Source organism: Dermacentor variabilis, chromosome 3, assembly GCF_050947875.1.
Source record: "Dermacentor variabilis isolate Ectoservices chromosome 3, ASM5094787v1, whole genome shotgun sequence".
NCBI classification, from domain to species: domain Eukaryota; kingdom Metazoa; phylum Arthropoda; class Arachnida; order Ixodida; family Ixodidae; genus Dermacentor; species Dermacentor variabilis.
Genome location: NC_134570.1, coordinates 22,918,924 through 22,944,800, shown reverse-complemented (window position 1 = coordinate 22,944,800; position 25,877 = coordinate 22,918,924). Strand labels below are relative to the sequence as shown.

The 25,877-nt window shown below is 42.0% G+C and overlaps 1 protein-coding gene across 2 annotated transcripts in view; it reads right to left on the bottom strand.

Annotated features, from left to right (window-relative positions):
• Positions 1-6,438: 6,438 nt before the first annotated feature.
• The window catches only part of LOC142575268 (HEAT repeat-containing protein 6), a 74,633-nt gene continuing 55,194 nt past the window's right edge, over positions 6,439-25,877 (bottom strand). For both annotated transcript variants that reach the window (XM_075684481.1, XM_075684483.1), the window contains 5 exons: positions 17,698-17,855; positions 13,389-13,543; positions 12,110-12,325; positions 10,511-10,646; positions 6,439-6,907 (listed from right to left, as the gene is read on the bottom strand). In XM_075684481.1, the coding sequence (XP_075540596.1) occupies positions 6,756-6,907; positions 10,511-10,646; positions 12,110-12,325; positions 13,389-13,543; positions 17,698-17,855 (817 nt within the window). In that variant the 3' untranslated portion in view covers positions 6,439-6,755. The remainder of the gene's footprint in view (positions 6,908-10,510; positions 10,647-12,109; positions 12,326-13,388; positions 13,544-17,697; positions 17,856-25,877) is intronic.

The window sequence follows — 25,877 nt, the reverse complement described above, 5'->3', positions numbered from 1 at the left end:
TCACCTGCGGAGTTCTGCGCTCCGGCGAATGCGCTCCGCGCAAGCCACGCATTCCTAAAGCCCCTAAATAAAGATCATTTAGGGGCTTTACGCGTTCTCGTGTTCATGCTTTCCTTCTGAACAATGAGTGACGCAACCGGTGGAAATGCTTCTTCTGCCGCTGCTGCTAAACGAACTGCCAGAGCAGAGGCTCAGCGCCGCCGCTGAGAGGGCCCTGTCGTTCAGTATCAAATTCCTTGCCACAATATATCGCGAATTCAAAACACCTAAACAGGTGCGCTGGAATCCATAAGAAAGCACAATTGTAATTTTTAGCCCTACAACAAGCCACACGACTCCTCCTGCTTGAGAAACACATGCGGACGCCTTCACATTTACAAAGACATCGCAATTTGCATCATCGATGGCTGCAGAACTCGCCGCCCTCCGTGCTACTCTAGAATTCGTAATTGAAGAACGGTCCCAGACATGGTCAGTCTTCTCCGACTCCAAAGCCGCTCTCTAGTTCCTTACGTCGCCATTTCGTCATGGACCGAATGAACCATTAGTCGCTGACATAAGACTTCTTCACCACCACGCAATAGAGAAAAACACAACATAGTTTATTAGTGGATACTGGGCCATTGCGGTATCTATGGGAACGACCGTGCCGATGAGGTGGACCTATCTGCTCATGATGGCCTCCACTGCATAGCTATACCGTTATCCAGAACAGACGCAGCTACAGGGCTTCGTTCGCTCGCACGTGAACTAACACTTGCACAGTGAAACTCGACGGAATTTACCAATGCTCGTCTCCACAACTTGGATCCGAATCTACGGCTATAAGTCTTCTGTCAGGACTGTAGAGCTGAGGGGACGCTTCTTTGCCGCTTGTGGCTTGTCGTGGCCTTCACGACTGCTTACTGATTTCGGATCGGAATGGCCAACAGCCCTACATGCGATAACTGTAAGTGAGAGGAAACAATCGCCCCTCTTCTCTGCAGTGTCCCCGCTTCAGCGCGCCCGCAGAACTTTCAAGAGTGTTAGATAGTCTTGACAAATGCCCTTTGTCGGAGGAAAGGGTCTTGGCCTCTGGGACACTGGCCAAGACCGTTCTCAGCGCAGAAAGCTTTGAAAGCGTTGTTGCGCTCCTTGCGGAGAGACAGACTTTAAGTAATGACATATTCCCCTTTCCTTTTCACCTTTCTTTATTGCTCTTAATTCCTTTTTTTTTTGCAACATGCATCTCTTTTCTGTTATCTTTATTTCCCTCCTTACCTCCTTTCCCAAGCACAGGGTAGCCAGCCGGTCTGGGAACTGGCTAACCTTCCTGTCTTTCCGTCTATTGCTGCTTGCTCCTGCTCCTAATGCATACTTTTCTGGATGCTTTATTTCGTAATATAGCAGATTCCCATATGCAGCTGCTATCAAGAAGGGTGTTTGGGTCAGTGCGCTTTTTTCTCACTGTTACTGCGTATATTTAGTTATGAAATTTATCTAACATGCTAGCGCTATTTAACAATAGTGCTGTCCTGTGTCTGTCACGTCCCTGTTGAAGGAAAAAAACCAGTCAAAAACACAAAGGACAAGAGAAGAGGTTCCCACCACAACAACCGGTTCACACGACGAGTCGTTGTGGTGTGAATCTCTCCTCTTGTCCTTTGTGTTTTTTTACTGTTTTTTTTCCTTCAACTACGTACCAACTGGCCTGGATTTCAACCCTTCTGCAAGTCCCTGTCTTTTTGATATGTGCTAAACGCTTTGCCTTATGAGGCTAAAGGCCATTATGAGGCTGAAGTAAGCGAAAACCTGCTTTCAAATTTCGATAATAATTACTTACTTCCGGAAGAAGCCGTCTATCGCCTGCTCGTGCACGCTCGGCCACAGCCACCCGTATAGGAATTAAACTTTGGCCACCCTGCTAATTTCGACTGGTTTTGTACACTCAACTATAGCCTCGAACCAGTCAGACCACACACACGCTGGCCGGCGTGCGCTCACTCCTGGCCAAGCCTGGTCAGACGCTTCGGCAGACTTATTGATAGCTGCTTCAAAATCGCAAGTTGGATGTGGCTACCAGCCGTCGCTCAAGCTGATGAAGGACAAAGCCGGTCCGCACCACACAGCATGGCCAGACTGGAGCATATGAGCGCGAGCACGCACTCAAGCTCTATCGTGAACAAAGCAAACATTGTGCATACACACTTAGTTCCATGTAGCTGCGGTCTGCTAAGCGTAGATGCCGCGACGAGTCCACGGGCTAGGCGCACTGCGGCTCACTGAGGACAACCGCGTTTGGTGTACATTTGGCGCGTCGTATAGGCGCCAAAATCAAAAGTATAGTGGCGTCTGCTTTAACATTCAAAATCAAACTTGAGCTGCACACCCCGGTGGCCTTCAGTCCTGCATTAAGTAGATGTAAAGCCCCTCCATCGAAAGTTCTTAGATAAAACAAGCTTACAAGGTGGTGGCCACGAGTCCACGACCAACATGGTAGCAACACTCACTGTTCTTTGCGTGTTCTCCTCGCTCTCGCGCTTACTCTTTTTTGCTTCATTCGAGTCTGTGATAGCTGAACTCCTTGTATGTGATGTCCTAAATGGCTAGAAGTGATATTTATTATACTGCAGACGGTTCAAAACTAGTGTGCATGCGCCAATGCTCTGGTCGGTTTTTTGCCAGAAGGCGTAGTCGTAGCCAAGACATAGGACGGGGTTACAGTGTACTGTAAGGGTGTTTTATAATTTATCACGGCAGCTGGCATGAAAAAAATAAGGCCTCGGCGAGCCCCAACCCACGGACCAGTCCGGGTTCCAGCTTTGGTGTCTCCGCTGCCACTTTGGTGTCCTGGAGGCGCCGCGAATAATGCGAAATAATGACACGTTGTTTTAGTTAGTGAAAAACACGATTGAATAAATATAGTTACGTCCTACCATCAACTAGCGACGCTAAGTTCAGCACTACCGCGCCCCGTGACTTCTGCCGGCACGCCTATGGATAAACACCTACAACATGAGCTAAGAAACTCCTCCGTAACGCCTGGGCAGAGTCGTATATTCAAGGAGCTAACGTCCCCATATTTCCTCTCTCGCACCCGCTCTTCCTCGCGCATGCGCACACACATCCGGCGTCTCTGCAATAGCCACGCCCCGCTGTACCTACTAGCAATTGTAAATACGTTTCCCGGTCTCTATGGCATCAGCGCCAAACTACTTAACTTAACCTGCCATAATTCAGCTAACCTGCTCGCATCAATCTTCCATTAATCCCTTGATTCTGACTGTATACCGGACGACTGGAAATCTGCTTATGTGGCATCTATATTCAAATCTGGCAGCAGCAATCATCCTAAGAACAACAGGCCGATTTAACTTACGGGCATTTCGTGTAAAATACTAGAGCACATTATATATTCACAGGTGATGGGTCATCTCAGCCGTAACAATTTACTTCTTAACACCTAGCATGGTTTTCGTGAAAAATTATCATGTCAGACACAACTTTTCGAACTTGTGACAGATCTGCACACAACACTACATATGCCCGTCTACCTCAATGCCATTTTCATTGATTTTGCAAAAGCTTTGGACCGTGTTCCACATAATCGACTAATGTTAAAAATACGTAATCTGCGTCTCAACCTGAGAACGGCTACTTGGATCGAAGAATTTCTAAACAGTCAGTGTTGGTCAGTTAAACTTAACGATTACGTATCTAATCCGAAACATGTAACATCTGGGGTAGCTCAAGGGTGTATGCTGGGTCCTCTTCATTTTTTAGTACACATTACTGACATAGCATCTAACATAAGTTCGTCGATCCGTCTTTTCGCTGGCGATTGTGTTATTTATAAAAAAATAACTTGCATGGCCGACGTCGCAGAACTACAATCTTATCTCTCAAGGTTAAAGGAATGGTGCAATAATTGGCAAATGGAAATTAATCTCGAAACAACCAAGCACTTATAATTTACTAATATTTCTCCTGCATGCTAAATCTCTTATAAAAGAACTGTCGGAAGCAGTAAAGAAAGCCTTGGGAGCTATGCAAAGGGGGAAGGCCGCTGGGGAGGATCAGGTAACAGCAGATTTGTTGAAGGATGGTGGGCAGATTGTTCTAGAAGAACTGGCCACCCTGTACACGCAATGCCTCATGACTTTGCGCGTACCGGAATCTTGGAAGATTGCTAACATAATCCTAATCCATAAGAAAGGGGACGCCAAAGACTTGAAAAATTATAGACCGATCAGCTTACTGTCCGTTGCCTACAAAGTATTTACTACGGTAATCGCAAATAATCAGGAACACCTTAGACTTCTCTACACCAAAGGACCAGGCAGGATTCCATAAAGGCTGCTCAACAATAGACCATATTTACACTATCAATCAGGTGATAGAGAATTGTGCCGAATATAACCAACCCTTATATATAACTTTCATTGATTACGAGAAAGCGTTTGATTCAGTCGAAACCTCAGGAGTCACGGAGGCATTACGGAATCAGGGTGTAGACGAGCCGTATGTAAAAATACTGAAAGATATCTATAGCGGCTCCACAGCCACCGTAGTCCTCCATAAAGAAAGCAACAAAATACCAATAAAGAAAGGTGTCAAGCAGGGAGATACAATCTCTCCAATGCTATTCACAGCGTGCTTACAGATATTCAGAGACCTGGATTGGGAAGAATTGGGGATAAGAGTTAATGGAGAATACCTTAGTAACTTGCGATTCGCTGATGATATTGCCTTGTTTAGTAACTCAGAGGACCAACTGCAATGCATGCTCACGGACCTGGAGAGGCAAAGCAGAAGGGTGGGTCCAAAAATTAATCTGCAGAAAATTAGAGTAATGTTTAACAGTATCGGAAGAGAATGGCAGTTTACGATAGGTAGCGAGGCACTGGAAGTGGTAAGCGAATACATCTACTTAGGACAGGCAGTGACCACGGATTTGGATCATGAGACTGAAATAATCAGAAGAATAAGAATGGGCTAGGGTGCGTTTGGCAGGCATTCTCATGTCATGAAGAGCAGGTTGCCATTACCCCTCAAGAGAAAAATGTATAACAGCTGTGTCTTACCAGTACTCACGTACGGGGCAGAAAACCTGGAGGCTTACAAAAAGGGTTCTACTTAAATTGAGGACGACGCAACGAGCTATGGAAAGAAGAATGATGGGGGTAATATTAAGGGATAAGAAAAGTGCAGATTGGGTGAGGGAGCAAACGCGAGGTAATGACATCTTAGTTGAAATCAAGAAAAAGAAATGGGGGCACAGGCAGAACATGTAATGAGGAGGGAAGATAACCGATAGCCATTAAGGGTTATGGACTGGATTCCAAGGGAAGGGAAGCGTAGCAGGAGGCGACGTAGCAAGGGGCGGCAAGTTAGGCGGGCGGATGTGATTAAGAAGTTTGCAGGGACAACATGGCCACAATTAGTACATGACCGGGGTAGTTGGAGAAGTATGGGAGAAGCCTTTGCCCTGCAGTGGGCGTAACCAGGCTGATGGTGATGAAGACATGTCGTATGTGCGAGTGAAAACATGCGAGGGTGAGCCAGCGAAGGCAGTTCAATCTTGCGTGCACGAGCGAGGAATATGGGCCGGCAGCGTGCCCTCTCTATCACATGGGAGGTATGGCGGTCGGGCGAGGGAAGGCATTCTTCTCTGGCAGCTGCTGGGGTGTCTCGATGTCCTCCTCGCCTGGCACTCCGTACAGAGTGGAGACATCCGTGGTGTTTACTACAGCATTGGGCATGCGAATGGTGGACACCATAGTAGACACCTTTGGTGGACGCTGCAGGGACGTGTTGCCAGCACTTGTGTGTCTTGAAAGTGATTTGCGACATGGCAGAAGTGGGCACCCGTGTGGGCCTCACCTTCAAAGTGATCTGCGATGTTTGCAGAGTGCACTTAGTGCCGGAAGCTTCGTATGCGCTCTGCTTTCAACATTTAGTTCGCGTTGAAGTGAGAGATGCATGAAGGTCAATTTGCTTGCTGCTGCCGCGATTCCTCACTCCAGGATTTTCACAGGGAGTTTCCACACTCATCAAGCGACATGTGTTCATGTTTACCTGTGCACATGTGACACCGTGCTGGTTAATTTAGTTAAAACACATTGGCGGGCTGGTTGGTTAGAATACATAATAGAATGCGTAAGCGTGACTGAACAAGGACGCAGAAAGAAGCAGACACACAGACATCGCTGTCTCAGTGTGTCTGTTTCTTTCTGCATCTTCGTTCGTTCATGCTTACACATTCTATCATTGTCAATTTGGTTAGCAAGCGAATGTTTACAAGTTTATATGGTTTATAGTTTATAGTTATATGGTTTATAGTTTTATATTATACTACTATCCTTACTTCGTACAGCTATCTACTACTTTGCTATCGTAATCAGTGCTTCGCCTTCCACACAGAACTGCACATTTTTTAATGAAAGAAGAGTCTAGGTGCGCACAAATGCAAATGGTTTATTCATGCACTAAAAAATGTGCAAAAGAGCACTTGGATGATCTAAAAAAAAAATGGGCCCAAAAGGAGCCTCCACTTGCTTCTTTGAAGTACAATTGTGCTGCACGATTTTAGACAACCAACTTAGCTCGCTGCTCTCATGAGTACTGACCAATATGGTCGACTCAATGAATCTGCTTCTGGTTCCTTGAAGTAATATGGTATGTAAAGCATCCACAAAATTCAATTAAAATAGTGCCTAACCGGGAAACAACGTTAGCACAAGATATCAACAACAAGCAGTCAGTGAATATCCAACTCAGTCAATCTCTAGCTCCTTCAGTGACAAAAGACCAGTAAATTCCTTCTCCTTGAGCAGGCTGTCCAGCAGCTTCAGAACTTTGGCAGTTGAGTTATCCGAGAACTCCTGGTATATTCTTGCAACATTATCACGGGATTTGTTTAAGAGCTCTGAAAACAAAACAAAACAAATTAAATGGAACCTGCAAATTGGATGGGATGCACCTTTGCAGCCTATCTATCAACAGCTGTAGTAACAGTTATGTATCTAAAAAAAAAAGCAATTACCTTCTTATACCATAAAAAATTAATGCATATTCTACACATTGTGGTGGGAATCTTTGTTAAGCAAAGCTTTGGTTAGCCAACAAGATTATAAGGCACAGCACAATAAGAGACACAGTGTTGTTTTGTCATATCTCGTACAGCATATATATTTCATCAACAAAAGCATCCAGCAACTGCCTTCAGCTGCGGCAGTAGACTCTACAGATGCTTTTGAAGAAACGAAACTCAATGCCACACACAGCAAGTAAACCTTTGGATGCCAAAATGAAGACTTAACTAAACAAAGCCTCCTAATCGCAGAAAGTTTTGTTCCGCTGAAACGATAGAGTTCTGGTTCAGCAAATGTAGTTGCAAATGAATGATGGTGTGCCTGCATAGGCTTTTTTTTTCAGGAGCAAAATTTTCTATCTTTATAGTCAGCTAACAGAGTGCTGACTAGCTATTGCTTGCTAGCAGTGGAACGACCCCACGCTGAGCCTATCGGACAATACAAAGATGAAAAGCCAAACCCATATATAAGTAAAAAAAGCTTCACTTTAAACAAAAGCATCAACTGCATCCAGTCTGAACAGTTTAACACAATGAGTCAACAGGAACTATCCAAATGTGGCCATGCCATCCTGGCAACCTGAGGTGGAGGTGACCTGTGTGACAGCTAAAGCACACATTCTTTGAGTGAAGCTTCAAGAGCTTGGCTGACGGGGTCTGACATCTCAAAGAGCCATCTGGAGCATGAGAGATGCTGCCGTGAAGGGCTTTGGATTAATTTTAACCAGCTGCTGTTCTTTACAGCAAACTGTAATGCAAGCACAAAAGTCGTTTTGTATTCTACTTGCAATAAAATATTATTGCCAAGTTATTGAGCCTTTTTTTACAAAATCTTGCATGGTATATTGAACGCATACTGGTAGCAAAAATATTTTGCTTACTGCTGCTGAAATGGCTGAAAATGGTGCCACTTTACATTCTCTGGGGGCTTGCTTGGATTTATGGCATGACAGAAACGCTTGTGTCTTTCATTTAAAATGAAAAAGTGGTTAGGTATTTATGCTCTAATTTTCATCCTAAGAATGTAGGAAAAAAAATTTTCACACTTACCGTATTTACTAGATTGTAACGCGACGTTTTTTCACAAATTTCGTTGCCTGAACTCGACCTTCATATTACATTCGAATAATGGCAAAATTTAAGATTTTAAAACAAGTATTCCAACTTCTGCCGATTTCAATGTTTTGTTGACAACCAGTACGCTTACGTCCCGACTCCATCGATAAAGTCAACCAAAATCAAAACTTTGTTTGAATTGACACCATTTTCACTATACTTGTGACTGGTGTTATGGTTACAGTGCTGCATTACCCTGTGGCCTTTCACGCTTTTACTACGTTCATTCACAATGTTATGGCAATGCAGAGCGTTCAGTAAGACAGTTGCTTTGACAGACGAGTAAGTTTGATGGCCAAGGAGCTGAGAAACTCCGCCATGGCTTGGCGGCTCAATGTCAATGAGTCGAAGATTCTTGGATGGTAGCACCAATGGGAGGCCCTTTGTAAATGCGCAGCCAGTTGAAAGGGCTTCGTAGTGGCCTGGTACTTTCCCTGAATAAAATGGTTTTGCGGTCTTTTAAGAAGTATTTAATCTCAAACGAGCTCGACCGCACGGATAACTTGATTCTCAGGCGATCACTATCGGTAATAGTTTCACTTTTGCAGGACATGACTCGCTTCAGCACCGAACCCCACAATGTATACGGCCAACAGCGCTCTTGGCACTGATAAGAAGCTTGGCAAAGCGCCAAAAACACATGTCGGGGACACTTTCAGTGCTGAGTGGCGTAATATTTTGCGAAAGTAAAACTATTTCCCAATGTGACCACCTAAGAGTACCATCCAAGGAAGGCTTCATCCCCTTCTCAGATAACGACGACAAGTGAAGAGAACTCGTGTCCGAATTGACTCCTTAAATAAAGGTACCATTTCTCTTTCTGTTCATCCCATGTTACACTCGCAGTTTTATTTTTTTCTATTTCGCGGACTGAAAAGTTGACCCTTGCGTTACAATCATGGTTGCGTTACATTCAAGCAAATACGGTAACTGCAGATGAATTTTAAGGCAGGTAAAGCACAAATAAAACACGGACAGTGGAAAGAACAACATACAGAGCACTGTGAAGATGAATGTCTAGAGAATAATGACTTTGGATATTAACTTAAATACGAATATATATACTGTATATATATTTTTCAATTTCTAATATGTAGAAGAAACTTGGCAAAAACAGTTAACCAGTATAGAGATTGGAAGTGCATGGTTGGAAAGGCAAACTGAAGTTAACACACTATACATTATGCGAGTGATGAAAACACATTGTTCAGCTCTGTGAAGAAAACACTCATTTCGGTCGAGTTCCAGAAAATCCCATTCTCAATAACACTGCAAAGCATATTCTGGCATTGAAGATACCATCATGTAGTACAAGTGCCTCTTGCTACCTGCCATGTATGCGGGACTGTGGGCCCTGTAAAGCCCACTTGAAGCTTTTCATCCATGGTCCTCAACACAATTGATGTTAGTTAAATATAAAACATGTGCTTTGGACCTATATTAAATACAGTGGCATTATAAGCAATAAAGGGGCTTCTGGTGGAATACATCATTCAGTATCTACTAAGGGGTACCAGATATTGAAATTGCCATAAAAAAAGATGCAAAAAGTGTGTGCGCTGTTCACTGACATGAACATGTCAATCAGTTCACCAGTCCAAGCTAGGACAGAAATGTAGTAAGGGATCAATACAGATAACTACCATTACTATAATCAGTTCCCAATCAAAAAATATAATTCTTCAAAGAGATATAGGTGATGCTTCAACCTATCGAGGCCACTTCACAGGTTAAAAAGAATGCCTTCAGAGGCACTTTTAAGGGACATTAAATGAGGGCACTCAATCAAGCTAGACTGGTAGATTACAATTATATAACAGTATTTTTGTTACTTTCAGGAGATAGTGGCGTGATAAATAAAATAAAATGATATAGATAAGACAGGTGAATATTTAAAAAAAAATTTTAGGGCAGTTTCCTTTGGCACAAAGGCTGTAAAAATTATTGGTTGAGACTAGACAATTGTCAGTTGCAATAAAATAAAATAATAATAATAGATATCACTACATTCGAAAACAAAAGAGTTTGGCCTGGCAACCACTGTAGACTTTTCAAGCACAAAAGACTCCCCCCAAACAGAAGTAAAGATAAAGACAACATCTGCGCCATCAAAACGACTTCATATGTGCTATGGTTTGTGAATGACAGATATGAACAATGATAGGTCTAACTTTCAAACGAAGTTTTCTTTCCTGATGAAGTCATTTACATCTTTCAGGCAAATGCTCAGAAAATCGCAAGAGGATCAACTACCGCTTTAACAACAATTGAATGTTTGGCTTCAACCTGCATGCAGTAATAGTGCTGTCGCAAGGAGCCTACCTAGAAGTGATGACTTTCCTTGTGTCCTCTTAAAGGCACTGGATATATTGCACTCATGTTCCAATGCAGCCCGTGCCATATCGGTTAGATCTTCAGATTTTGCCAGGGACAGGAGGTGGCATATTGTGGCACACAACTAGAAAGAATAAATAAAGAATGGCTGGCTGAAGATGCACACACGCACAAAATTTTAACTGCAATGACCACCTTCACCTGAACCCCCCCCCTCTTCCCCCCTCCGCCAGCCCCCTCTCAAGAAAAAGAAGCAGGAAAAAAAAAAGGAAAAGAAGAAAGAGGGAGGGGACATCTGAAATAGCACATTTGTTACAACTGAAAATGAAAGCATCTGAAGGCTGCTTTTTCTTAAAATCCTAAATTTAGTGTGCACATTACAATCCTGGGCTAACATCAGATTTTAACTAATATGAAATATTCTCCTGCCTCCGTATAATGTACCACAAAGAAATGGGATTCGCAATGTAGTTATCCTCTTATGTTTCAATTTTGTTTACAATGAATACCATGGTGGGAACACAAATTCAACTGTGGATAGTACTCATTAATTCCAATGTGCAGCAGTTCCTATGCATATGGGTTTGCAGCCACTCCTTTGTACGACAACCACTTGATAATCACATAGAAAATGTTTATCCTAAATCAATATTGGCTTCGAAATCAAGATCGACTAATCACACAATGCCTAGTGAATGCCCATATGTAAAACGATTCCAATGACATCACGAATCAGAAGTTCAGTTTCCACATGTGGGGCTTGTGAAACACTTAGCATCCGCAATGACAATTTGAAGGCCCACAACGCCTAGCAATAAGGCAAGATTGTAGTGCATGCACAAAAACAGAAAAACAAACTAAAGAAGAAATAATTAGCCCAAATGAAAGAAGACACTCAGTCAGTGCTTCGATTTACGCACATTGGCAAGAAAATGCAGAAAGATGGGAACACAGGGCAGACTCAAAATACAACAACCTGTATTTTTCGTCCTTTTTATATTAAACGTGAGAGCATTCCTTTGGCTACCCCACCCCACCTTGGTTGGTATACGTTGCCTTGATGCAATTATTGTGTAAAAAAAAAAACAAAACAAAAAAAAAAAAACAGCCCCTATGAGGAATCAAACCCAGGCCTGCTGCATGGCAAGCGAGTAATTATCCTTGGTGCCATGCCAACAGTTGAGAAGGGGTGCACAATACATACTGCAGTACAGCAGAAGAGCACAGCCACTGATGTGCTGCCACAATAGCAACGTGCATGCATGGCTCATTGCGTGGAGGGTTAGCAGGTCTCCAGAGTTGTGGAATGCATTTGGCAGCAAAGGTTACAAAGCCAAACGGGTGCATCGTCACACTCCACTCAATTTGCCGCAATGAAAGTTGAATAAAGTATGTGTGTAGTGCAAACGCTCTCGCATAATTTAGACAATCATTGCAGGTGGGTTCCGACAGAATATTTTTGTTGTGGAATCCCAGACATACGAGTGCCCAAGTGCTCAGGAATTGAGTTGGGAACCCGCACCACATATGAGTGCTCAGGTGTTCAGGAATTGAGTTGGGAACCTGTATCCCACAGGAAAAACTCACCTGCTCCCTCAGTTGTTCCTGGTGCTGCAGTTCTCGATAGTCAACTGATTGCTTGGTGCCTTCGAGAGCGGTCAGTGTACCACACCACACAGTTTGCATGTGGTCGCCATAGGTGTTGCGTACTTTCGGCACTTGCAGAGCTGCTGCCGCTTGTATGCGCACCTTGAAATTGCTACAGGTGTTGAGGCTTGAAAGTAGGGCCCCGAATACAGAAGCCTGGAAGACACACATAAGCAGCAAAATGCTACATGCTATTTTCTTTTATCTCACAAGAGGTCTGGGCACCAGAACAAAGATTCAGTATTTTTCATGACGAGCTTGAAGCAGCACCTTGGACCTGGAGAAGACTTTAAACAGTACACTCTTAAGAAAAATTGGCACCCTTTGGGGTTTATCTTGTTCCCAAACAATTATTATCATCTATCTTGTCTACATTTGATGAAGATAGTCACAAATGACAGTCACAAATTGATGAATGTCAGAAATGTCTATAAAACTAACTGTCAATGAAGGATTTAAAAAGAGTGCTGCTTGAAATGTCCTAAGGGTTACTCTACACAAGTGTGGCTCATTATTAGCTTTGAAATCTCAACAACAATCTAATACAGTGTATTAGTGTTAAAAATTGTGACCTCTTTATGCTATTTCTTTAAAATATTTGAACTACTGACTCTTGTTTGTGGGAACAAATAGGCAGTAAGTTAGGTAATCTGCAAAGGCACCTCAAAACATTGCCCATAAGCACATTGTTCTAGGAACAAATAGGCAGTAGGGTTACATGACATGTAAAGGCACCCCAAAACAATGCCCATAAGCACATTGTTCTAGGAAGTTCTGAGGTCTATTTAGCTTACGTTAAAATTTTCTAAAATGCTATATTTGACTAGAGCCCTAACAAAGCCGTGGATATAGATACTTGTGGAATTTAAGTGTTCCAAAGCTGTAGACATGGAAAGGCAGAGCTACTTCCAAGAGTCATAGCATTTAATCTCTTGCACCGGCTTTGCCAAGAGATATGGTGACAGCTCTCGAAGGTTGCACAACGACTTCATAATTTTCATTTGCGCATTTGCCTTTTGTTACCTGGGATTTTTGACACAATCGAGTAAGAAGTAAAAACACTGTGGCATTCTGATGTGGATGGAATGCAATATAATGTCGAAGCAGTGAGGTTTTTGTACACATTATAAGCCAGAGTTACCAAAATTAATCTATGAGTCTCCTACATTCATATAGCTGAAGCCTAGTTTGAGGACCTGAAACGCCCATCAATACGTACCACATCAACATGGTCTGCAGAGACAATGTCAGTGCTTCCCAACAGACAGCCCAAAGAGTAGCAAGCGTTCCAGCGTACTTTCATTAGGCCTGCGTTGAGGCTCTGGATCAAACATGATGTTGAACTAATGGCAAGATTTCTGATGCTTTCGTTTTCTGAATGGGAAGGTTTGGAAGAAAGAAAAGGATAATCAACAAGGTGAATGCTCGCAGCAAGTCACCCCAGTGAGACAGCCATCAACAAAGTATTGACTCTTGCAATTCCACAATTTCACAGATGAGGCAACTTCACATGTACATCGTAATTCTCCCAGCATTAACAAAAAATTTTGTTCTCCTATTTTTTTAAGCGTGTGTAACGCAGTGTCCTTCCATATACAGTGAAACCTCATTAAACCGTAGTTGGCCGGAGCTCAGAAAAGGTAGGTACTAAATGGCAATACTGCTTAACTGAAATAGCATAAGATTGCCCATTTACCTGTCTAAAACAGAACTCATAGAGTATGATGAAAGGGCAAAAGTATGGCAGTATTTATTCACTTCGTGCGACAAAAGTGTTCTTTTCGTTTGATGCTGCAGTGGCCTAGCAGCGACAACAGCGACCTCAAACTTACTGAAGCTACGAGCCAGCTTTTTAGTTAGCCCCCATTTCTTGGCAAACACTCGCATGGCAGATTCCTCGTTGGCATTGCATATTCTCCGTGCACGGGCACAGTAGCGCTGCTAAAGTTGCGGGGCGCCTTTCTCATTGCGGATTGCTGGTCTCATCGTGACAAATGCATTCATTAGGCTAACGTAATGCGCAGCTTCTGCCACTGTCGGGCCTGGATCACCTGTACTGCCGCTTTCCATGCTGTCCTCATCACTGTCGTTAGGTGACACTCTGGCAACAACAGAGGCAATGATGGCAAAAAGTTGAACCTCGTAGCTGACATCTCTTCGAGGTTGTAGCAGCATTGCCGAGCAACTTCTTCCGATTCCAAATGCCACACACCGTAGTCAACAGTAGATCTCCAGCTGTCGCATGCCAGAACCGACTTCTTTGTGCCACGTTCGATAGCATGAACGATGTCCAATTTTTCTTCTATGCTGAGCACCTGGTGTCTTTCATCCGAGCTTCGGCATGACACCACAATGCTCTCTGGCATGGCGCCCAACGCAAGGTATATGTAAACTGGTAGCAAAGCTTCCACAAAAGCCCACTTGTCAAGAAAATGGCGACTCATTGCAACCGTCACCCCCTATGTATTGCAGGGACAACTAACAGCAAGCAAAAAATAAAAAAGTCATGTCACAACTGGAAATGGCAATGCCGTCATTATCCTATACTGCTTGGCACGAATGTTTGAATTTCTTCAGCGTCTGGCATTTCGACCGCTATGCCAGCACTTATTTTTCTTTAGAGGCAGAGGCAAGCTTGTGACTCGCCTCAGCTGAAACGCCTTTAACTATACTGAAACCTTTAACTAAAAACCTTTAACTAAAAACCTTTAACTATAGGACTGGCATATGCCTTAATGTGAACATAATTAGGCTGTTATTGGTGGCAATTGCTCCAGTAGCTTCCTTAGGAATGTGAGTGAATAGGATGGAAATAAATGACATTGCCACCGAGGTTTCAAAAGAAACTTCACTTTTATTGGTCTAGAATAATGCAACCAATATAACTGACCAAACAAAACATGTTTCAATGGATGAAAAGTACGATGGCCAGCAGACAGCCGTAATGTAAAGCAACATATGAGGATTCTTTTCCCAGAATCATCCGTAATTCCTTGTGACACAATGTATTCATATGCAACAGTTATCAGACAAGACAACATTGCCCCACATGATCATTTAGAAAACATTCAATTTACTAATTTTGCTGCCCGTCATACAATCAGAGCTTGTGTTATGGAAAGTGAGCGAACATAGCGCGGCGTTTCTTCACAGAGCGTTCCGCATTTATCGTCACGAGACGAGCACGTCAGATTCCACAGTGTGAGCCTGCACGATAACAAAAAACTTGCACACACACCTTTGGCCAATGAATGGCATGCTCTAGGTCACACAAAATTTGAACTGAAGCGCACGCCACACTTTGAACAAACACGCAAGGAAATAAAAAAAAAATGCAAATGAAACTGCTGCTTTCAAGTGAGCAACGCCACTCTGCACGACATAATAGCTTGCTTACACAGCCTTGCCAAGTCTTGCGCCATAATCACTGGTTAGTAGGGGTCATCAAGAAAAAACTAATAAATTGTGAAATAGAAAAAAAATTAACATTTGTTGTTTTAGTACAGCAGGAATATTTGAAAAGGAATATTTCCTCGTATAATAGTATTCTGGTTAAAAGGTTGCGAACATATTTTTTCACATAAATTTTCTAGTTTCAGTGTTTGTCCCCCCTCACATAGTCACACTTAAATCATGCACCACTAACTGTTATCTTTGGCAATAAGTTTTGGCACACTTTTCGTTCCAAGCTTTGCAACCTATTTAGATGGACCTTGCACAATGTTCTTAAACATACTTCAGTCTCACAACTCCACTTGCGAGGTGGCTGAAGTGGTGGTCACGTGAATGAGTGGTGCTGCGATAGCGTCTTTCATCACTTGTACCACTTCTGGTTTCACTTGTTTTCATTTTGGTGGTGCTGCTTTGTCTGTCGCTACTGTGGTCATGTTTTTGGTGTCACGTGATGTGCAGCAATTTCTTCCAGTGAAAAGTTTCACGCAGACACGTGTCGCTCTCTCATCACAGGAAGAAGCTTCTTGTGCAATTCTGCTTTTCCCACAGCTGCGTAAGTGGCCAGATGCAACGTGATGCTGATGGTCACTATACTTTTCGCACCGCGATGACGATAGAGAGTCTTATATATGGAAACACATGCTGCGCCGAGATAAAAAATGTCCCACAGATAACTCCTACACGTGTGAATGTCATGTTGAGGACAACAATCTATATTTTAATTCTTGGGAACAAATATATATTGATTGTTCACTGGAAACATAGATGCTTGTTCACGGCGCGATTCCACAACTTAGTTATTCCCGGTCTTCACGAACACATCTTGAAGCCAAGAAATGTGATGCAAAAGCGAACTTCACCAACAGAAGTAGCTCGAGAGTTGACAGGCACTTCGACGGAAGCTTGCAGAGATGCACTTCATGCAGGGTTCAAACAAAATGTGCTTGGAATATTGTTGTGCATGGCTTCGAAATATGCACTAATGACTGCAATCTGCATCAATGCATCAAATATGCATCAATGACTGCAAGGGGACGACGCACAGCCGTGATTGCGCGACAAAAAGTGGAAACACTACGTGTTAATCGATATGTATGCAATAAGCTAGTACAGTTTATCCGGATACACAATGCGTTATGTTCAATGGCTGCTGAGTCAGGGATTTGACTTCAGTACTTCCAAAAAGAAACTACGGTTTGAGTGAGTACAGTTTAATGAGGTTTTACTGTATTTTAGAAACATGTCTAGCCCTTACATGTATAACGGCTAGACTACAAATACAACTACACATAGTTACCACAAACATTTGTCACAGCTCTAAATAGGCCTATAGTCAGATACAACTTAAGTCTGCAGTGAAGCCCCGCCCATGCCCTCATAACCACCAGCCATTATTCCTCCGCGATGCTGCAAATAGTTCGTACTTCAAACTTTCCCCGCTATGCAAAAAAATGCCTTAGCCACAAAAATAAAATTACAAGCAGTTGATTTTATATGGTTTCACTCATCTATTATAGTGGAACGGCAGAAGCCTAATTCTTCATTGAACTGAAATAAAATGCTTGCTCTGCTGCAAGTTATTGTCAAGTTTCACTTCAGTTGGCAGTGTAGTTTCACGAGCTAAATGGGCTTAGCAGTGAAATGAACTGTACCGCGAACTTTTGAAGAGTGAAATTCTCAGACTCCGTAAACTTCGTCCATGTCTGTTGCACACCTCATCGCTTCTGCCGATGAGGTATCAAGTACAACGCCATTTTGAAAAGGTCGCATGACGATGATTTCGTTTGCTTCTGTGATTGGCTGGCAAATTAACACAATCCCGCTCGGTCTGTATGCCTTGGATGCCAATGCTGTTTAAGTTGTATCCCACTATAAATTAAAGCATCTTTCCCAGGTTCAAGCAAAAAAAAGCTCAATCAAGGAGCACTAATCTGAAAAGCTTGTGAGGCATAGAATTTTATGCAGCAATAGTGGATAGCTGTAAATTACCTATCGAGGTTCAGCTGGAAATAATGCAGTGCAAGAGGTCACTGTAGAGCGACAGTTTAGGCTATCTGCACTAAAAAGACAGTTACCTAAATTCTTCACTGAGACGAACTGTAGTAGGCAACCGAGTGCTCTGACCGCATTTGCCTGCATTTGGTTTTTGTCTGGCCGGACATGGATTGCTGCATTCCCGAGAAGACAGATGAAAGTATCTGGCACTTCAGATGCAACCTCTGACTCGCTCTTCCTGCAGCCAAAGGCACAAATGCACATATTACAGTCAGTCATGGTGGAAGTAAGGCCGAGTTGGTCATAGCACTGAAAGACAAGGACAGACATAGGAAATACAGTGCAGAACCTCAGTTTCTGTCAAGATGGATGAGCCAGGGCAGCTCATGGAACCGTGAGTCATTTCTTAAGTTTTTGTTGTTCAGCAGTAAAGATACTGAAGTCACAATCGGACCAGGGGATGATGGACAGCCACGAGTTATCAAACATATTTCCATTTTTTCTTTCACTTCTTTGTCACTGCCATACTTTCCCTCTCCTGCTGACTGTTATTACTAATTTGATTATGTTTTGAATACGTCCTACCTGGTCAAACCTATGAACAGGTTTGTGCATTAAGAACTGCCTATAACGAACTTACATAAACACATGTGATGCATTTGTTAAATATATGAATTTGTTATCTTCGTTGGAAAAAAGAAGCAAGAAAGAAGTCCACTTATTGAAAACAATATACAAATAGTAGGCAGTAATTATTGCCACTGTCTTAACCTCAGTGTCAATAGGAATGGTGTTCTCAATGAGTGAGATTGTCTATGCACTACTGGTGCAGCACACCCACCGCAAAAGTGTATCATGAAGTGCTGAGGGGAGGTGGCTCCTCAACTGGCAGAGGTTGCCCAGAGTTCGATATATCCAATGCCCAATTCTTTATGAGGGAGTTATTTCACATGAATATCGATCAGTAAGATTAGCGTGTTAAAGAGACATTCGTTTTATCTGGGTTCATTATATTTGAATTCGATCGTATTACTTTTTTCCACATTCCTGCAGAGTGGACCATATTCATGACATTTGTTACTTTGTAGTTTTCATACATGCCAAATTATTTAATGTATTATTGCTCCATGCATATTGCTGACATTCTGTACACTACTGAAACTCTTAATTTACAATTTTCACTGATGTGTACCACATGCGTTTCATTAGATATTTGTACTTTGCAACATAACCCTTTCTTTGTACATGCTTCATGTAAAGTTTAGCATATGGGGCATTCAAGTTTCAAGTTTATTCATCAAAAATGTCAGTTTCATATAGCATTGTACACAAAATTAGTACTACACAAGGAGCCCCAAAGTTAGAAACTGCCAGGGGGACTCCCACACATGAAAAAAATCGAAAATACGAGATATACATCAAGAGTGGTTACGGTAACTTTACAGACAATTTGAAAAAGTAAAGAACAATGCAAAAAACAAGAAAATATAAAGCTCTTTAGTAAGAGAAAATTGGCAAAGAAAGCTTCTGTAATAAACAAGCAATGACAGTTAACAATACAATAAAATGGGAGCCATATAACATGTAGTATTATTACATCAATTAATATTATTACAGTCACATAAGTCAGTTGTTAGGAGGAACAGAGATGTTGCATAAACTACTTCTTAAATTGGTTCTTGAATACATGCTCTGTGGGTGATAATTTAATGGTATGTGAAACAGATTTCCAAAGTTTGATTTCTGCATACAGTATGTGGTAGTGAACTTACTATAGTTTGCGTGCACTTTAGGTAAAAAGATGGTTATTGAGTTAGGAGAACCTAGTAGTGATGTTAGGATTTACAAAAACTTCAACGACAAACATATGTATATGTGCAATGTTACGAAATAACTTATATATCCCAATTGATAACTTAAACTGAAAGAGCTGATGAAGAGGATGAATGTTTAAATTGCAATAAAGTGGCATTGCATTGGATGAGAAATGGCTGAAAGTCATGAGACGAAGCGCTTGATGTTGCAGGCGTTGAAGTTGGCTGAGGTGTGTGAATATAAAGATAAAAGAGAAGAAAGGGGGTTATCATATGATTATTAAAAATAGAGCCCCTCAGTTAACCCCCTTTCTTCTTGTTTATTGTATAATGGAGTGATATGATTATTAAAAATTGGGATCCTTGGTTAACCCACCTTCTTCTCGTTTATTACATAATGAGGGTCTCGAATCCGGCAACATTGATGTCTTCCGATAGCCTATGTGGGTTTATTGACCAGCTGCCTTCACCCCCCCCGCGCCCCCCCCGCACGCGTAATGTGAAGATGTGGGATTGTTCCCCAACTGCAGCAAGGTGTTTTTTTCATCCACTTTCATTTCCATTAATTTATCCATTCTTCAATTCAATAACTAGGTACAAGTAATTTCTTCTATGTTTTCCTTGGTGTAATTGTCTGTTGGCCTGTTATTATATGATTATTAAAAATTGGGCCCCTCGGTTAACCCGCTTTCTCTTCAGCACTAGTAGGTCACAAGTAGAAAGAATGAAGATGACGGGGCAATGTCGGTAATGGCAGATCTACTTGAAAATCACAAGTACTATTACAATGTACTAGAATAGGGGCAGTGTGTTCACAAAGCACTCTCTGCTGAGGCGCTTCATGTAGATAGCATGAGATGGCGCTGTAGGAACATGGGCTGTACGGAACCGATGGCGCAGTGTCAGTGCTGCATGTTAATATTTTGATAATCATTTTCTGTCGCAGTCAAATAGACGTGCAAATGCTCGGCGGATGTTAACATGCATGCCTGAAACTCACTTCATATAAGAGATGAATTATATGTGCACTCCTAGCGCATCTCAACGCCCATTAGATGCGGATTTATTAACCTGACAGCAAAGGTTTTGCGGACACCGAAGTATTGGTGTAAAGCCGTTAGAAATCTGTTTTGAGCCACGCTGCCACGTAACCAGAAATTATTCGGAAGAAAAAAGAAAACTGATTGATTAATGGGTTTAATATCCACAAGCAACACTCGGCTGGAAATAACACCGTAGTAAAGGACATCGAATTGATTTAAAACAACTTGGATTCCACGTGCGCACATTTTCTTTTGCGGTTCGCATTCATAAATAAGTGCCCCCGGCATCCACAACCCAACGTCAAGCACTTAGTTCCTCAGCCACTGTTGTAGAAGAGAAGGCAAAACAATATGTACATACATAGCCCAAAGCCAAAGACATTCCCTGCTTGGCATTTGCCTTCTTTCGCGATAAACATTTATCCCTCGTTCTTTCATTCTGTTTTGTGAATCCCCCGCAACTACATTGGCACAGTTTATTCATTAATTATTTTTATTTACATAATGAAGTGCTCCCGAACGTCAGGCTCATGTGCGAGTATGAGACAACTTTTTCTGCTGCATTCAAAAAGCTAATTTTATTAATATAGTTAAGAAATGAATTAAGGAGGCCACTTACACATATTAATTCTGCTATAGGTCTCAATTGCTTGGGATGGAATGTACCCGTACTGTTTTTCTGTGTTTTGGCATACTGTATGCAGTTTTGCAGAGATCCCTTTTACTTGGCGTCTTTCTTACCTGTTTTGTTCCTTTCATAGAAATGTAGGATGTCGGTGTAAACCGACATCCCACACTGATATGTAGGACTCTATAATATGGCTAAACTCTATGATATGGATAAGCGAAGGCAATAGGTATATGGAATAAAACAGGTACGACAGATGCCAAGTAAAAGGGATCTCTGCAAAACTACACACAGTATGCCAAAACACAGAAAAACAGTATGAGTACATTCCATACCAAACAACTGAGAACTATGGTGGAATTAATATGAGCAAGTGGATTCCTTAATTCATTTCTCCATTATATTCACAAAATTAGCTTTTTGAACGCACCTGAAAAAGTTGTGCATTTAGATAAAAAACAAGAAGGGTCAGTATACATATGTTGTGCCAGCCTGTTAAGAACAGCAGCTAACCTTAAAGTGCAATTTCCTTTTCGTCATGCTTCTGTTCACTGATTAAGACCTTTAACATAAAGTGCAGCCTTGTTAGGACATAAGAATGCACAACTGCTGATGTGAAATCATCAGCATTTAATTTGCAGCCTATGAAATAGCCAAATTTAAAGCTTTAATTAGAACCATGACATCGACTATGCTGTCGCTGCAAAGCTCCTCTTTGCTTGAAGGTTGTAAATATATTCCCTCAAGTTTCTTTACTGCTTCAAAAAGCAACTTGGAGGGATATAGCAATCCTCCCCTGTCACAAATTCCATGAATTTTGGGACTCTGCTACTGACACTAGAGTTCTGCAAAAGAAAAGAGCGGCAGCTCTCACATTTGTTGCAAGTAAAAAATGTCTGCGCAACATACCCTGTTATAAAATGAACAAGGCGGTCATTGCTCCTTTCCTCCACATAAGTCCGGTGCTATACTGGAGTACTGTTTAGCCTTTGCTGTACCAGCGTCAGATTTCCAGCTTCAAATAACTCATCAAGTGATGCAACGTCCCCTTCCTAGTCCGAATTATCAGGTAAGTAGCGATACCGAATCTTCACTGACCTCTGTGTTCCCTGTTTTCATTGCCTTCGCCAAGTTATAAAAAGACAGGCAATTCACAACATTAAAAAATTGAGACGACGTTTGGTGATCAATGGATCCGCATGACTACCTCACAAGAAGTACTCCAACTTATATTGGCTTAGTCTAGATGTCAATATGTATTTAAAACCCTCCCCTTCCAAGTATTCTAACAGAACCAAAGTGTATTCTAACAGAACCAAAGTGCTGCACAATGTCGCACGGAGCCCATCTGCCGTCGACTCGCTCAAAAAGCCGTAAAGCCCTTTTGCATGTGACTCCCAATGAGATTAAAAGACAGAAACTCAAGGGATTCCTCCACAGTCCTTAAGAGCAAGCACGCTGCAACCGGCCACAATACATGGAGAACGCGTCTGTACAGCCTGTGTGACTGCGGCGCCGCCGCATACATCCGGGACCTGCCTACGCTCCCGGCTTCAAAGCGGTGCGTGGCACGCTCCACCGTCTGAACATACTGCCCCTATTCTAGTGCACCGTAGTACTACTAAACTACTCACTGAAGGAATTTGCGATATCAGTTGGATAGCAGTATGTTTGTGTCTCAGTTGTTATTATTTTACTATATTTGTTAAATGCTCATGACATTTGTTATTTAAAGATTTGTTGATAACCTGCCAGTTGTGCCTCGTATTATTGCCATTATTCAAAATGTTGTTCTGAAAGTAATCTCGTTTGGCACACTCAAGTGTGACTGCAAGTGTGTTGGAATATTTCTTGAAATGAGCTTTAAGTTTACAGTTAAGTGGCTCACAAATGACAAAATTACCCTTTGTGGAGCTGATTTGTTTTAAAGATACATAGAAATAGCTCCCTCGTGATCCAAGGTTTTCTAGGTGAACTAAAGATACGAGTTATGATAAATGCAGTTGTGCATTCATGAATGCAGTGTGTAACTTCAGCCAAAAACAACTTACAAGCCTTTTCAGCCCAGAATTCATGTACTACGAAGGTTCAGCCAGTTGACTATCATAGAAATAAACCTTTGAGAGTCAAAATATAACTTCTCTTTGTTTTCAGTAGATTTAGAATTTCTGTACCTCAGGTCAGGAATATAGGTTGGTGGTCTGTTATGCTGTGCTCAATGACTCCAGCTGTATTATCTGTGGTAAAGTTGGTTAATATGTGATGCATTAACGAATTAGATCCTGCCATCACACATCTAGCTGGAGTGGTGATTAAAGAAGCAAGGTCGTAGCTAAGAAAACACCCAGGATAATCAGAACATGACTGATAATTAGAGTCAATATTGTTAATGTTGATGTTTCCACAGATAATGACATTTTTGTTTTTGTTCGTAACAGTGTGCAACAACTTTTCAAACTGTAGACGATGATCATGAACGATAAATGCATGCTAACACTGCATTCCGGCTATGAATTGAAAAAAAAAAAAAAATGTTCTGATTAACTTCTAACCATGTAGACTGGCAGAGCAAATAAGAAAAGGCAAGGTCGTTGCAGTGTTTGTATAACAATGACGGTTTCATAAATATGGCAGATCTTCCGCAAGGTAGTGTAGCACGATAGCAGTACTCTGCATTCTACTCAGATAGTGCATACAAATTTCTATTGTTCGGTGACAACCGTGTCTCAGATGGAAAGAAAAAAGAGAAGTGATTAATTACAGAAATAAATGCAATGAGGCTGTCGTAGTAATCTAATTGGAGTGGTGACTAAAGAAGCAAGGCCGTAGCTAAGAAAACACCCGAGATAATTAGAACATGACTGATTATTCAGGTCGATAATGTTTGTTTATGTAATTTGAGCTATATGATTGTGAATCTATTGTAAGTAAGCAAACAAACAAATGAGCAAATAAATAAATAAATAAATAAATAAATAGAAAGAATAAATAAACAAATAAAGTAAGCCCCACACACTTTTATACTCTTCCCTTCATTGGCAAAACAGTTTTCATAGAAATATTCATACATTGATGTCAATTACCAACACACAATAACAAGCAGTAATAGAAACACTTTGAGCGCAAAACAAACAGGAACGAAGAAAAGGAGCAACACAAGGACGAGTGGATGAGGAAAGCGCTGATCCTTGTGTTGCTCCTTTTCTTCATCCCTCTTTGTTTTGGACTTGAAGTGTTTTTAAAAATGAATTTGTTCCAGCTAGGCCGACTCGCAGTTAAGCAGTAATAACTATAGAAATCATCATCAATGAAGAAAATGGAAGCGTCACCCACAATTTTATGCTATGTACAATTATTTCACAAGCACTTGAAGAACAATATGGGCAGCAGTCATGACACGTAGAGAAGTAAGGCATGGATCCCTAAAAAGCTTAAAGGAGCTCTGAACCACTTTTTACCAAAGTTGAGAAGTGCATTTAAAGTTAAATTAGACTATTTCAGAAATATCTTGCTGCAAAAAGTGCTTCAATGTGTTCAGTAGAAGCGGAGTTATTGGCAATCAAAGATTGCATTAGTGGTGCTTCCATTCCTTCTTCAATGACTTGCACTGTGAAAGCTATGGCGGAGTGGGGTGTGCCCACAGTGCTCTGCATTGTGATCTGGAAAGGCGGTGGTCCCTGGTTCGAGTCCCGGACCAGGATGAATTTTTTCAGCTATGAGGCTTTTCTTTCGAGGAACCCCCATTGGTTTCCTTTGTAGCAATTGCTATGAACGCGTGGATGTCTGACTTTCTCTTTATTAAATGCTCTGCATACTGAACGCCACCATGGCGCGCAATTCAAATTTTATTCTGGATGTTCCTGTAGATGCCACTATTTTCAATTTTGGTGTCTATGATGTGCCAAACGCAGTGGTCCTCAGCAAGCCTCGGTGCACTCAGCCAGTGAACTTATCGCGGCACCCTGTGGCAGCCACAGTATCTAAGCTACGTGGTAAACCACAGCTACATGCAACTGCAGTGCGCATGCGCAGCATTTGCTTTGTGCATGACAGGGCTCGAGTGCCAGCTTGTGCTCATATTTTCCAGTCTGGACATGCTACACGGTGCAGATTGACTTCATCCTGCATCAGCTTGACTGATGGATAGTAGCCACATCAAACTTGCTCATTTTGAAGCGCTATCAATAGCTCAATATGAAGCGAAGTCTGCCAAGGCGTCTAACCAGGAGCGATCAGGAATGAATGTGTGCTGGCGAGCGTGCGTGTGGTCTGACCTTAAGGTTCCTGTGGTTATAGGCTAGTTGAGTGCTGAAAACTAGTCGAAATTAGCAAGACTTGATGGCTACGACAACAATGAGCAGGGTGGCCAAAGTTTAATTCCCACGCGGGTGGCCACGGCCAAGGGTGAGCAGATGATAGTTGACTTCTTCCGGAAGTGCGTAATCATTACCAAACTTCAAAAGCAGATTTTCACTTACTTCAGCTTGTTTATTAAACTGCGTCAAAAAATATACAGAGTAGCAGTAAGAAGAAGCGCACTGATCCAAACACCTCCTTGACTGATGTCAGCTATTGGCCAATAGCAGCTGCGTATGGGAATACGCTATATTACGAAATAAAGCCTCCAGAAAAAAGTGTGTAGTAGGCTTCTGTTGGAAAGAGAGCATTTGAGAGAAAGGTGACTTTGCACTCTGCTTGCGAGCTCTGTGCAAAGTGCATGACAGCAAAGCTTGGCTGAGATCTTCACAGCAGTGTACGCTATCCACACACTGTGT